The 15,616-nt window shown below is 43.8% G+C and overlaps 1 protein-coding gene across 1 annotated transcript in view; it reads right to left on the bottom strand.

Annotated features, from left to right (window-relative positions):
- The window catches only part of TRUB1 (TruB pseudouridine synthase family member 1), a 250,782-nt gene that overhangs the window by 156,900 nt on the left and 78,266 nt on the right, over window positions 1–15,616 (bottom strand). The window contains exon 3 of the mRNA XM_085603278.1: window positions 5,675–5,730. Coding sequence (XP_085459404.1) covers window positions 5,675–5,730 — 56 coding nt within the window. The remainder of the gene's footprint in view (window positions 1–5,674; window positions 5,731–15,616) is intronic.

The raw sequence follows: 15,616 nt of genomic DNA on the forward strand, positions 1-15,616 counted from the left end.
GCCATCTTCTACAGAACCCCACATTTAAAAAAGCTCATTGGGGTGGAAGAAGTTTCATCTTGGAAACTGTTAAAACATAGAACTCGTTCCCGGCAGACATAAAGAACAGTCCAACTTTATTATCTTTCGGAAAGTCGCTAAAAACTTTGCTCTTCGATAACTAAAGTTCTCATCTGCAACCTTCTGGTTCTCTCTTGCAACAGCACCTAAACGCCCTTGGGCATTTGAGCGCTATAACAATTTTCAAATCAAATCAGTACAACAGTTCGTTAGTGACCAACACTGTCCACCTGACAAGCGTCCAGAAAACGCCTCAGGCTGTTGTAGTCTCAGCGCTCTGAAGCAGTACCTGGCAGGCACAAATTATTTCAAGCAGAACAGCTGGTCAGGCATGAGGGATCTAGGGCGAACTCGAACAGATACATCACCCTATTCCTTCCCAGCTAAAGAAGACATGCACGTTCAATTTGTAATTGTTACTTAATTAAAAATCTCCTAAAGCTGTAGTATTTTTTATCTTTAAGGAAGCTCTTTTCGGACACTGTCTGCAAGCGGTTTACTTTTCAAACAAGAAAAAAGCATTCGATGAATAAATAATGTAACCCTAAATGCCTTGGAGCTGTCGAAAATAGGAGGCCATTATGCGAGTCCACTCCTAGCTGGTGAAAGGAGATCAGTGTATCAGGCCACAAGTCTAACAAGCAATACTGCTCATGATGAAATGAAGAAAGACATTCTTGAAAGATCTGACTTCGAGGAAAAGAACTACAGGGCACAGCTCAGGACCATTTGCTTACAGTGTCTCCATGGCACTTATCATTAAGCACTAAAGACATGGCAGATAAGAGATCACAAACGTCCAACACTATATCGCACAAGATGTTGGACTACACGTGCTAAGCGGTTGTTAAATGGGCATCCTAGATTCATGCCCTGACTGGTACACACACAAGCTATAGAGAAGATCATAACATAGTGAAAACACTTAAAATGCCAGAAATTGGAGATTACTATCCTTGCCGCAGCAGGGATCCTCAACTCCCTCTGGTCTTCATGAATCCCATCGTTGCTGGGGGAGGATACCCATTGAATGCCGCAAGTGTGTTGTATCCGAGCACACAGTCCATGCTTGTCCGTGGACTCATTAGGCAGATCGGTATGTAAGAGAGATGGGGCAAATAAGAAGGACAGGAGTAGGATTACTGAATGACGAAGTTCAGCTCAAGGAAGCACCCCTATGTGTGTGTGGTTACCGTAGACATTTTAATACAAACTAAGTCTGGAGCACCGTGGCTGTTTATTTTTTAGGTGTGTCACGGATTGTGCTTTAAGGGTAAAAGAAAGGAAATAAAGGATTAGGACAACTTCCTTGGCATCAATGAGGATACTAAAAGATATCCTATACAAAATCATGGGTGTAGGTATAAATATAATGAAGAACAAAGTGAGAATTCTACTCTATATGCCACAGCACACACTGCTTGTTACAGATATACCAGATTCATGTCATCAATGCCATTAAGCAGGCAATGGATAACAGTGGAAAAAATTGCCATTTTCCACTGGTGAGGCCCTCTCAAAGGCTAGTGAAAACACGAGAACCCAAAAGAACGGCATCTCCGAAAACAGTGGGCTAGCAGAATGCTAGCCAATGACTCCCGTGACCTGGTGAACTAAATTCTCAATGAAACACTTTAAAGTTACACCAGCGAAAAGACAACCTACCGAAAGGCTAATTGTTACACAGGATAAAAAATAGTGAAGAACCTCCAGCAGCAGATAATGGGTTACTATGTAGGATGCTCTGGTGGAGGGGCAGCTAACCTTGGAATAACTCAATGACAATGCCTTTTATTTATGTTTTGGCTTTTAAAACATAAATAAAAGGCATTGTCATTTACAATGCTAATAGCTTAAACTCTCGCAAATGCCAGACCTATTGCATTGCAAATGCTTGTTTAACCGGACAGGGGAATCCATATATTTAAAAGTTCAAGTGATATCCCCCAATCAGGTTTAGCTCATTTTATCACTAACACTTCACATTACCCCACCCTACCAAGACATCCCTCGCACTCAAACAGCGTAAATAACCAAAAGATCTCTGCCAAAGAGACCCATCGGGGGACCCGTAGGACATTGCCAGCCCCACGAGGAGCAACTGCCCTATGATGAAGCAGGACATCCCTTGGGATGTGTGAGGACAACAAGAAACAGTCTTGTTGACTGTCCCCTACGTTCTGCCCAACATAGATACGCATTCCTTCTTTTCTTCCTTTCCAGGAACAGTACCACCATTTTTGATTTGAGTTTAGTCTCTGGAGCATGGGTACTGCACCTTTATAAGCACCTAGTCCTCCCCCTCCCAATGTTTGATAGATAGATGAGAATGGATCTAGCCAGTATAGCAGTAGACCTGTTGAGGAGGATGCTCTTGAAAGAATGAGCTGGGCATGGGTCAGCTGGTGATCCAGCCGAGGCACAGAATTTTTTGAGGTTGATGAAATACAGTATGGCTGCCCTGGACACCTATGTGCATGGCTCTTCTCTAATCATTATTCATTTGAAAGTTGCTACTGAGGATGACAGGAAAGTCTTAGAGAACTCTACCTCCCTTTCTGATCCCACATCAGAAGAAAGAATGTATTTGTGAATATGAAAGTCAATGGTGCATATAAAATACAGATCAGATGGACCCCCTAACCCCTTCCCAGAAGTGGACTTGTCACACAGTCCACATATGCCCTCTCTCGATGGAGAGACGAGAGGTGGCGGCATTGCAGTTATTGTTAAATTCAGCTACGCCTGCACCTTTACGAAAGAGATTTTGGTCGGCTGTGAGTGTGCGCGCTGTAGGACCATTTTCAACGCCACCTCCACAATGTCTGCTCTATCGCCCGCCAGGGCCCTCTAAAGAGTTCAGGGCTGCACTGATTGCTGCAGTAAGTGCTTCGGCTATTCGATCTGATTATTGGTGACCTGAACCTGCACCTGGATAACAAACATGATTCTGAAATGGGTAATTTTCTAGCAGACCTTGCCGCCCTTCAGTTGATACAACTTGTCCCAGGCTGTACCCATTCTGCCGGTCACCTGTTTGACCCGGTCTTCTCTAATCTTTCTACTCTTACAGTCAATCTTCCCATCCCGAGGAGTTGGTCCGACCACTATCTTGTACCTATGATACTCTTAGGGGTAGAGCCCGTTCAGAGGGTGGTCCGGAAGTCAGTCCTTAAACGCCCCTGGCACAAATTGGACATCGATCAATTTCATGCCCTCCTCCTTTCGCATACCCCTAGCTTGCCTGATGACCCATATGCGGCCGACAAAGCCCTATCTGAATGGAATCAGCGGTCTCTTGACACTCTCATTCCTGTTAAGTGGTTACAGAGTCATAATAGCAAATCCAGCCCATGGTACAACAGTAAGCTAGCTACCATTCGGAAAACTTGCAAAAGGTTGGTACGGGCATGGAGACGGGACTATGACCCTGTCTTGAAGGAGCACTACCAGGCAGCCATTAAGAGTTATCATAGGGCCATTCAGAAGGAAAGGGCGGCTTACTTTGCCGACAAAATCAGGAATAGCAGCAATCCTGCTAAAAGCGTTTTCTTAATACTTAAAGATCTCAAATTTGCAGGGTCATCTAAAGTGCCTCTGATTTCGTCTGACCAGCATTGCGAGGATCTTGCCGCATTCTTCATTGAGAAGGTTGAGAACATCTACAAGACTTTTCCCCACACTACAATCAGATCTGTCTCTGTTCACAGGCCCTCTGCCACCCCCACACTCTGTTCCGACTCCAATCTCTCTGGATGAGATGCATATGTTATGTAGAAAAATTAAATCAGGTTCCCCGGCAGATCCTCTTAAGCCTGAGCAATTTTGTAAATCTTTGCCTCTGCTTCTTCCCCCTCTTTGTCAGCTAATCAATTTGTCCCTGTCCTTGGAGGTTGTCCCCAGGGCTTGGAAAAGAGCCATGGTGGTCCCTCTGCTAAAGAAACCCACATTGGACACTGCTATACCGGAACATTTTCATCCTATTTCACTTCTGACGTGGGTGTCCAAGATCGGCAAGGCTCACATCAATCCATTCTGACTGGTTTCCTGGAAAATAACTCGCTTGACTCCTCTCAGAATGGTTTCCGCCCAGGTCACAGTACGGAGACTGCCCTCCTAGCTGTAACCGACCATCTGAGGGATGCCTCAGATGCCGGACGTACATCGGCACTGATACTTCTCGATCTCAGCGCTGCGTTCGACACGGTATCTCATCAGTTCTGTTGCAACGTCTGGTGGAGGCTGGCGTTGAGGCGGCCCTGGGCTGGTTCGCCTCTTTTCTCTCTGAGAGACCCTCCCACGTGTCAGCCCCTCCTTTTACCTCCCTGATACACAATAGCAAACAAGGGGTGCCACAGGGCTCAGCATTGAGACGAACTCTATTCAATCTATATGTCCAACCTCTAGCAGCAGTTGCCAGGAATAGAGGACTAACGGTGGTATCATACGCTGACGATACCCAGCTGATAGTAGCACTCTCTGATGATGCCACGCAGGATGCTCTCAAGTTCAGGAGCGATCTTGCAGCCATTGCAGAGTGGATGATGGCCAACTGCCTCCAGCTAAATGCTAGCAAAACTGAGATTCTGCTAGTAGGGAGAGACACTGAGCTGCAGAGTGAGAGCTGGTGGCCTCCGACTTTGGGCTGCTCTCCCGTCCCTCAAGAGGTGGTCAAAAACCTGGGTGTATGGGTCGATTCGGCCATTAGCTTCCAGGTCCAGACTAAAAAAGTAGCGGGGACCTGCTTTGGACTCCTGCGAGGGCTCAGACCACTTGTTTTTTTTTATCCCACCGTCCGCCAAGTAATCATTCAGGCCTCCATCTTATCAAGGCTGGACTATGCCAGTTCACTTTACCTGGGGGCTAAGAAGGCTGAAATCCTGCATTTGCAAAGGGCTCAAAATGTGGCTGCTAGAACCCTACTTGGCCTTCCAATAACGACCAAAGCCATCTGCAAGCTACATTGGCTGCCGGTGACGAAACGCATCTAGTTCAAGGCCCTCTGCATTGCCCATAAAATCAAGAAACTTTCTTCCCCAGATATCCTGGCGAACCTGCTCTCACCCTACATACCTACGCGCCAGCTACGTTCCATGGGCCAGCATTTGGCAGTTGTCCCTCAGGTGAGGAGGGAGCGAGCAGGAGGACACTCTTTCCGCATCCTAGCGACAAAACGCTGGAATTTCCTCCCGGTGCACATCCGCAGCATGACCAACTACATGGTATTTCGCGAAGCCATTAAAACTCATCTTTTTCCTATACTATAGGCTCTGTTCCTCTCGGTATCCCCCCCACTACTGCTACAGTAATCGCTAGGATGCCCCTTTGCGGGGGCAGCTGTGTGCTCTATAAAACCTGTAACATAACATAACATTATATAATAATAGTGACAATAAAAAACAGAACTTGTTTAACGAGGATCAGCAGTCAGTAATCAGAGCATTCATATATAGATCCACAAGTCTGGATAGAAACCTGTAACTGTGGGACAAATTTGCAGAAACTGAAGAAAAACATGTTACGTTTCTTTTACAACATTTTTGGGCATGAAGTTAACATACAAATACGTTTGGTTGTTACTGTGCCTCTATGCTTTCGTTTGCGAGTTTCTTACCTTGGACCCAGTCAGCATTGTAGTTAGCATTTTGGTCCCTTTACCGATTCCAACCACTGTCAACAGAGAGAGAAATTGTAAGTCACGACTTCCAAAAGCAGGTGTTCAAAAGAGAAATTGGATTGCCTTAGAATATATGCATAATAAATGGGATTCTATTTCTGTTTAAAGGGCATTTTTACACAGTGATGTGGCAAACTGTTAGATGTGCCACGCTGTACAACTTCAAACAGTTCTATAAACTAGGCATTTCTATTAGTAGCAGCACAGAATAAAAAAATTGAGTAATTTGATTAGACCGACAGTTTTCTCCCATCCCCTCCCAAGACATTTCATCAGGTAGAGAGACACGTGACCAAACTATATGAACTCTTTAAATGCATCCTTTTGCTGTAACTTGCTTATTCTTAGTGACTACAATGACAAACAAGCACTGGCAAAGCCAGTAGGTCTTGCCTTTGGAACTCATTGCTTTGCCAGTGGTTTTAGCCATGCAGCGCATGATCACTTATGCTGTAACGTAAAAGCTATTGATGCGGCCAGCCATATCATTATGTAGGGATGCATACCACACATACGTGCATAATGACACTGCCACTTTATTTTCGTTTTACTTAACAATCTGCGTTGGATCGATAACTAAAAAGAAACACAAAAAACGTGCAGAAGCATTTATTTTTAAAGGGAGTTGTTGGGAAGCAACATTGGGATGCAACGCTGGGAAGGGGAGCAATGCATGGCAGCCTGGGTGGGTGTGGAAGCGACACAGAGTCCTAAGTGAGAGGGGAGAGGGTGATACCAAAATAAGGGGCATGGGTTGAGGGGATCAAATGAAAGACTGCAACATGGTGCTGGTAGTAGCAGCTGCAACTGGACCCGGGCGGTAGGGCGGGAGTGGGGTAGGGAGAGACAACAAAAAAATAAAAACACTTACCTGTAACGGCCAGATGCCACCTCTGCTCCATCCTCCGTCATCTTCCTTCTCTTCCTGCAGTCCTGGCCAGCAGCAGGAAGCACGAAGGGTCCCAAGCTCCCCTGAGCCAATCACAACACTGCAATGCAGGGTTGTGATTGGTCTAAGTGCAGTGGTTCAGCACTCAGACGGGAAATGGGATGCTTTGCATGTTCCTCACCAGGCTGTGTAATGCAGCCTGATGGGGAAGATGCAAAAGACTGTTTGGCAGGCCCAAGAGGGTGTCACCACTCCTCCCACTGTTCTGGCCCCGCCCCAAGAGCAACTAATAATATAGGAAAAATAAAATGATAATAGTTATCATTTTATTTTTCCTTTTGTTCAGTGGGACGATGCTCCTCTGCCTTAGAGGAGAAGCCGTCACTGGGTGCTGGTGGGTAGAAAGCATATGAGCGAGAAGGCAATAGAGAAAGAGTTGGTGGAAAGCGCAAAGTATGGGAGCAGGGAAGGAAGAGAAGCAGACGAGGGAGACAGCTGGGAAACATGCACAGTTGTAGAATGCTTAAACAAAAAGAAAAAAGCAGCACCTGAAAAAGAGTAATGTAATGAAAAAGCAATGTGTCTATGCTCCAGGGGAGGGACAAACACAAGAAGAGGAAAGAAACTCTAATGAATAAGAAACAAATCAAATAAGAGTGACAATGAAGCAACCAGTAGTAAGCAGTGGGCAGGCTTTAAGCCCACTGTAAGCGAACGGTATACCTTGCAACAGACAGCCCATGTGCGGTCTTAGGTGCGACCTAAAAACACATGAATTGTAGCAGTAAAGTAATCATAACCATTTCTTTGAAGACAACAGTGAATAAATCTAGCCAGATAAGGTCATTTTAAAACATATCTGGATAACTTCAAAGTACTCGGAGTAGGGTGTTTCTCTTCCACATGTTTTGGATAAACTGGTACTTCTTCTGAGGAGACCCACCCTTTGGTAGATCAGCTCCAGAAAACAGCACTGAGTCAGAACACTCCACAGTCAGCTCCTCCTGCTTCAGTCACCTTAAAGGCTATATAATTTTAAATAAAGGATAAAACATTCAGGACAGCTAAGCATGAAAGAAAGTAATGCTTTACAACAGAGTGACAAACAACGTAATCTATAAAGCAAGTCTGTGAGTCACTCTGGAACCCGCTCTGGTAAAAAAAGTTCCCCAATTCTATAATGCTATCCACGTCAATAAGTATCTTCTGTATTCCTCATGACTCTCTATTCAAACCTGAAGTGTCCCTATTACTTGAAATTGTGTGCATCTGCCCATCACTTAATCCTAAACCCTTCACATGCTGTTAAGGAGCATTGTTGTGCCTCTTCAGCATCTTGGACTTCTTAACACACATTAAACCCGCAGCACAAGGGACCATACTGCCATTCAGAGAAGGACACCATCAAGCCTCAACCGCTAAAAACTCACGTCATCAAAACCAATATAATCATCCTGATGACTTCACAAATCCAAATTAGACTCTCTTCCCATGAGGGTGGCTTTTGTGTACAATTGTAGGAAGACAAACAGTGTGGTTTGTATGCCTCTCTTCATGTTCATTAAAAAAGCCAGTGTAAGGTGTGTTCGCATTTGTTTTTGTGTTTCTATGTGGTTTGTGTATGACTGGCTATGTTGGTCCTAGAAGTCTCAATGTAAACAAACAACTAAGTTAGGGTTTGCACACCACTCTGCAGATAGTGCAGACTTTTTCAGTGGGGCCAAGAGGGTTTATATTCCTGCCAAGATTTATTTGTTTTACAGTTGTTAGTCTATTTAATGTTGTGTGTAGCAGTGTTTTAATTTAATTTAGGATTATGTTTCAATATTATCTGTGGAAGAAGAAGAGCTGGAATTTCTTAGGTTCAGATTGATCTGCTTTCATGGTTATTTTAATGGTTTGTTATCTTAATGCCAATTATGCAGCACATGTTCACCAAACATTTGATGCTAGGGGTGCCTGCTGTGGAAGATTATTTATACAGAAAGACAGGTTTTCAGAAGTCTCTTAACAATTAAGGAGTAGATGACGAGGTTATTGGCAGTTGGCTCCAGAGCTTGAAAGCTTAAACAGAGAAACTACACATACTTACTCTTTTCTTAGGTTGAGCCTGGCCAGCTCATGCACTGCTCTGCGAGGCATGCTCAATTCAGGTGTGGAATACAAGCTCTGCCAATTTCCTGCCCATCGTTTCAATTGACTCCTGTTACTGTCCTTTCGAAACCGTTGCTTTTGATGTATAAATGGGCTTCGTAGTCCCTCCCTGGTGCTGCCTGGTCTACATTTGTAACCTCCCACGAGGACAGGACTCTTTACTTGTGTTAAATAGTCTGCTTTATCGAAGCTATGAGCACTATTTTCTTTAATGATCCAACACTATTCCGCCCACGATGTGCTTTCCTACAAGGCAGCACGCCACCCACTTTTATATTTTTAACAGTAATGTATTTATTTAATTTACAGAGCGGTCTGCTTTAACTATAGCGGCCGCGTTTATTTATTTAATTTACAGTGCAGTTCACTTTCACTATAGCGACAGCTCTTATTTATTTAATTTACAACGCAATCTGCTTTCAGTTTTTGTATCCACGTTACAGAGCCTTCTTTTTTTCTTGTTTCTTCTTTGGTGAAAGCATCCCATTCCGTGCTTTCATTTTAATGTTGGCCACGCCCCTTTCTTTAGACGCTGCTCACTGTAACCTGAATATGGCAAACAGCATCTAAAGAAGGGGGCACGGCCACCATTAAAGTGGTCTCACATCTGTAAGAGTTTGAGCTATTGGCATTATAAATAACAATGCCTTTTATATGTATGTTGCTTCTTTTAAAAACACAAATAAAAGCGAGTGTCATTTACAATGCCAATATCTTAAGCTCTGGCAAATGTGAGACCTATTGCATTGAAAATGCTGGTTAGATTTGTGTATAACCAAAAGGTTGGCTGAAAAAGTATTGCAAGGCTCCAGCAGGAAGATATAGTTCGGCATGTCTGCCCATTAATGCAGGAGAAGGTCCATAAGAAAGTTGCAAACAAAATACATTCCCTTAGGGTCAGCCAGGGCAAAGATTGTAAGAGAATATATTTATAGCTAAATCTACCTACACTCGTTACCAAGCAGGCTGTTGGACTGTCATGCTATGCTATTCTAAAGGATTTATAAAGCGCATGGTGACCCGTAGGCATCCCAGCACTGACGGAAAAAGAGAACCTCTACCAGAGGTATCACAACAAGAAGATTAATTCTTAAAAAGCCAGGTCTTAAGGGATTTATGGGATTTCATTGACCCAGATGCATTGATGCGGATAATCCAGCAGACACAAATATAGAGAGTGAACGTAGTCCAACAAAGAGCCAATGATTGCCAAGATGGCTCACATTTTCACCACTGAGTTACGGAGGACTGCCCTCAATTTCTTCTTATGAAACACAAAAACTGGCGCAGAAACAGTCAGAATAGTTACCACAGGCTGAATTGCCTAAAATGTATTTTTAAGACTGACTCTCTTTATATGATCTCTCTATATCCAAGATCTTCTCACTTGTAGAGGTAATATCTAGGTTAAGCAGTATTATTCAAAGAAATCTTCAAACAAAACCTCCGAGCTAGGATACTTTGGGGAAATAGAATTTAGCATTATAGATCTTCTTGTGATTGCATTAATACAAACAAATGCTTCACCCTCAACTTTAGTCTGATGATTATGTGATGGACATATTTCCAGAGATATTTTCCTAACTCTAAATCGAAGTCTTTGTTGAAATGATGGACATGTTTTAATAATTTAATAAATCAATGACAAATCTTTATCACTCTGTAGAGTTATTTCTCCATTAACAATCTCACTGCACGTTTTCTGAAGTTTGTTACCATCATGATCTCAACCAGAGCTGAAAACAGTTGTCATATTTCAACCCATTGTATCAGCCCTGCTTGAAACTAACCAACAAAGCAGGGAAGGTAATTTGTCATAGGATATATTGACTCTTTAGTTGTTCAACAAAACCATCATCAGTCGTATTTACTTGTCAAAAATAGCTTTTTGTATTTGTAATAAATGCAGGGTGCAATAAGGAAAGAATTATTGGCAAAACGTACATTGGAATAACATTTATTCATCAAACTCTAAAGTTTTTTTCAGATTACCTAGTACTGTTAAACCTTCATAGAAGTGTTTTAGATTATCCACAACATACAACCTTTAGAAGTTTACTACACTCCAGAATCCAAGGTGTTGGAAATGGCCCACGGAATCCAGATACTTTGTGAGTAAAAGGGTCGCAGAGACCACTGCATTGAACTGAACATCATTTTGTGCACCTTGAACTATTTTTGCAGCATTTTTAAAGTAACCCTATTTTTCTAGTTTTGTGGATTTTTACTGTTATTGGTCTTGTGATTAAGTCTATATAAATATACCTATTTTTTATAACTAGTTGAGTGGTGTCCATTTGTAGTGTTTCTCATTATATTACTGTGTATGGTCATAAATGCTTCACACACTGCCTCTGAGATAAGCCTAGCTGCTCGTGCTACGTTACCACAGGGTTGAGCAGGGGTTGTCAAAGGGTGTAGGCTGCTTACTCTGACTTAGGAAGAAGGGTCCCTACTTGGACAGTGGCCAGCCATTGCCAACTAGAGACCCCCATTTCTAACACAAGGTTTTTAACGTAGTCTTTGAATACAGATGTGGAAGGAGAACTAGTTACTTTCCTTCAGTAACATTCCTTCTGGTGGGTGGTCTATTAGCAGATTCATCCTTTTAGGAAATCCCCAAGCACCAGAATGAATCTGAAAAATTCCAACAACACTGCTCAAACACGCAGGCAGGGGGTGCTGTGCAGCTCCTCCTTGACTTCTTTCTGCCCCAGAAATTAGGATGGCCTGCACATAAACACCATTTCGGATAATCAATGAAAGTTTCTTTCTTGATTTGTCCACTCCCTCGGACACTGAGCCCGACAATAATAGGCAGTACGAGTGTGCAAATCTCTAAATTGGGACCTGTTTTAGACAGAACAAGACCATTCCAAAGAACGGGGAAGAGGGACAGTAGAAAGGAATCTGCAGTTTGAAATAGTACTTGCCAGAAAGAGCATAACTGAAGCTAATTAACTTGTTCTGATGGATACTTCTAACCGCAGATTCCTCACCTTTAGAATAGATAAAGCAGTACGTTCTACTGCTCTCCCAAATTGGTGAGTCTGTAGAATGATTCAAACCCAAATGTGCAGCAGAATCAAACAGACGCAATGCCCATGTCGTTTGATCTGGTGGTCAAGGCAGTAGGCCTTCGTGCACGTGTGTACTGATGCCCACGTTGCGGCCTGACAGATATAAAGTATCCATCAGACCAGCAAGTTACTTACAGACATCAAGAAGAGACAGTTCACATGCCAGTGCAGTAGTAGCAGCCTTTACCCTGGTGGGATCAGCCCTCAATCCTTCCAGGGAATGCTTCTTGGCCAGGGCAAAGTAGATCCAAATGCAGAGGACTTTCTATCTTGGCAGAGTTGTTTTCTATGTTGCTTGCCTTTCTTTGACCCAGAGAGCTCCAAAAATAACTGATCATTCACCCACATGTCTTTACTTCTATAGATAACAAGCATTGGCATAGCCAATAGGTCTTGCCTTTGGGACCTTATAAGTGTTTAGTTATCCAGCACAATATCCTTGGTGCAACAAAATCAACTGTTGCATGGCTAACACTTATAAGGTCCCAAAGGCGTGACCTATTGGCTATGCCAATGCTCGTTAGATTTTACTGTTCATTCCAATTGACAAATTCAGTAGGTTGGCCTTACTTAAAATGATACCCTTTTGACTGTAAAATCACATAATCGGCCCTGTGCACCCATGGGGGTTTGGATACTAGGCTCTGTGCCCATTCTCCCACCAGCGCCAACAATCCTGGGGGCCAGACCATGCAGCCAACACCACACCCTCCACTGCCGAAGGTTGTGAGTAATGGAGGGTAGGGTTATTGTAGGGGGTTGGCTGCCTGCAGGGCCTGGATGCCCTCACCATGAACTGCTTATGACCTCACATAGTACAACACTAATGACTTGTTCAGTGACATATTTGACAGCACTACTGATGACAACTGAACCAACACAATTAATTTTTAACACTGTGTATGGTGGGGGAAGAGTTATGGTAACCTTAAGGCATGAGTCATAGTTACTTTAGATAACTATAACTGGTAAATTTCAGAGTTTTCTTTTTTTAGTTTAAACAATTACATTATCACTGAAATGTTCACCTAACCATAACATTATTTTAACCTTTATTTTTTAAGTGAATTTCTAAGGTTTTCTTTTTAATGTAAAGTAAGCTAAAATTACAATTCTTAACTATAATGCCACTTTACCCTTTCTACTCCTAACCTCCCTTCCTTTGTTCCCTCCCCTGAACCCCAAAGCCACCTATACCGTTCTTTACCTTTACTCACCCCCTAAACCCATAAATTACGCTTGCCTCCCTTCACCTCTATCCAACTCTAAAAATTGAAAATTGCCCTTACCACCCTTTATCTCTACCCCCATGAACCCTAAAGTCACCCTTACCGTCCTGTACCTCTACCCACCCCTAAACCATAAAATCATCCTTACCTCCTTTACCTCTACCCACATCTTTACCCCCTTTTTTCAAAACTATAAAAAATTAAGTTATTAAAAAAAAAAATACTTACCTATATTGTAAGGTATTGCATCACACGTGTTAAACGATGTGTGGTAAAGGTTAAAACCTATAACAAGTGCTTACCTGTGCATTAAAGGTCTTGCGTGATAAAGTCTGTACAGCTTAGATGCATTTGCACTCTGAATAGTGTGCACACGGGGCAACAAATGGGAAAGAGTTGATATTTAGGTACAGCATCATCAATGGTAAGGACCAAACAGCATGAAAAACTATTAAAATTAAAAAGGTCTTTTAAGATTAAGGAAATAGTAACTTGAATTTTCAGACAGCAGTTAAGAGTGAGATACCTGATGGAAAAGAAAGGATGAAAGAGAAGGAAACAGAATGCGAAGACGGTGAGCGGGGAAGCAGGTAGGACAGAGAGAGACACTAAGGGCAGAAGTGGAAAGGTGGGAGGGTGGGGAAAGGATATGATAGGAAGTGAGAAAGAGATGGGTAAACAGAAGAGATGGGAGAGCGGGTCGGAAAGAAGGAGAAAGTATTAGAGGAAATGGCTGAAAAGGGTGTGAGGAAGGATGAATGATGAGGGAATATAAATGTATATCAAAGGGCGGAGTGGATGGGGTTTAGTGTATTGACGAGATTATTCAAGAGGGAGTTGGGATGAAATAAGGAACGGGTGAGAGATGTTGGGGAGGGAAAAAAGAGAAGTTGTTTATAGAGGGCACTGGAATGGCAGAAGAGGCTAAGATGAGGGAAAGGTAAGTGATTGCAGGAAAAGGTAAGGAGTGGAAAGGCTAAGCAAACAGAATGGAAAAAGGAGGAGAGGGGGAAAGGGAGAATCTCTGAGAGATGGGGCAAGAAGGAAAAATAATAGTTGAGGGACTGGTATACAGGGCCAAGTGCGAAAATAGAATGAATGTAAAAGATGTGGGGTAAGAGAATGTTTCAGAAGTAGCAGGGGTCGGTGTGGAGGAGAAGGGGGAGATGGTAGGATGAAAACGCAAAGACATGAATGGGGAGGTGGTAAAATTCCGAATAATCTGTTGATAGGAAATGTAAGAAGTGTGAAGTGAGGAGTCAAATGGCACGAATGGGATGAGATTAGGTCAAGAGATTGGAGGTGTGAGAGGGCGGGGTATGAGGTCCGGAGGCTGAATAGAGTGAAAGGAGGCATGACAAAGAAGATAATAGTGAGCTGGAGAAGGGGTTCCCTTGGGCAGGGAGGAGTTGGGAAGAGTAGGGACAGGGCAGGAGAGCATATTGTGACAGCTGCTCGTACCTATGAGAGCTGTTAAAAGAGGCTAGCAGGGAGAATGGTGCGGGGGTGAGAAGAGTGTTTTGGATAGAAGGGACTGTACCGCTGACCTTGAGGAGGAAGAATAGGGAATGGAAGGACTGAAAGTTCAAGAGGCTGTGATGCGGGATTGAATGCAACGAAAATTAAGAGAAATAGAGACAACAGGAGGCGTGTCAGTGGGGATGGTGAGAGGGCCCATGAATTCGACTGACAGGAGAGGGAACTGGGAACGAAGAGTGGGATATTCACCTAACACAGAAACGAAGAAAGAGCTTTCGCCTGCTGAGGGGTGAGCATGCTGCACGGATTCACTGTCAGCCTCCTCATCCAGACATCTCCCCCGCCCAGGAAAGGAGCCTCTGGGAGCCCGGCGAAGTGTGGAGGGCAGGCCTGAGTTAAAGGGAAAGGAGGCGAGGGGAGGTGTGAATAGAATAAAGACAAGTCTTCATTGATTTGAGAAACAGCGAGGATGAAGGAGGAGGGCGAGAGACGCGGGGGAAGCAGTAGCCATGGTAACAGTTACAGGGAGATTCGAGGTGGGCCTATGAAGTATTTTGGCAGCGGTACCTGGTACAGGAGCAAAGTAGGCAAGACCATTTCATAGAAAAGCAAAATGTGTAAAGTATAGAATAGGAGCTGTGGAGGAAGGGAGAGAGAGTGTGCAATCGGTGGAACATGGAGGCGAGGTTGCCTTCTTAGAGTTAACAAGCAAGAGCCTCACACGGCTGGAGATTGGGGTCGTGAAGCACGCAGTGAGGAAGACAGCTATGTTATGGTTTGGCAGGAGGGGATGTAAAGGAAACAAGCATTGGCCGCGCGGCCGTGAAAGTGACACGGCCGCGCGACCCGCGAAAGTGATCGCAATCAAAAGACAGATGACGGCTGCGCGCGTGCACGCTCGCGTGAACACAAGCGCTAGGCCACCAAAAGCCTGTGGCAGCACTTTAAAAAACCCACACACTAAAAGTCTCGCCACACCAGCGCATGCGCTGGGTCAGGCGAGACCTAAAAAACTGTAAAGTTTTTGGGGATCCAGGAGATGGAGTCT

This window comes from Triturus cristatus, chromosome 1_2, assembly GCF_964204655.1.
Source record: "Triturus cristatus chromosome 1_2, aTriCri1.1, whole genome shotgun sequence".
NCBI classification, from domain to species: Eukaryota; Metazoa; Chordata; class Amphibia; order Caudata; family Salamandridae; genus Triturus; species Triturus cristatus.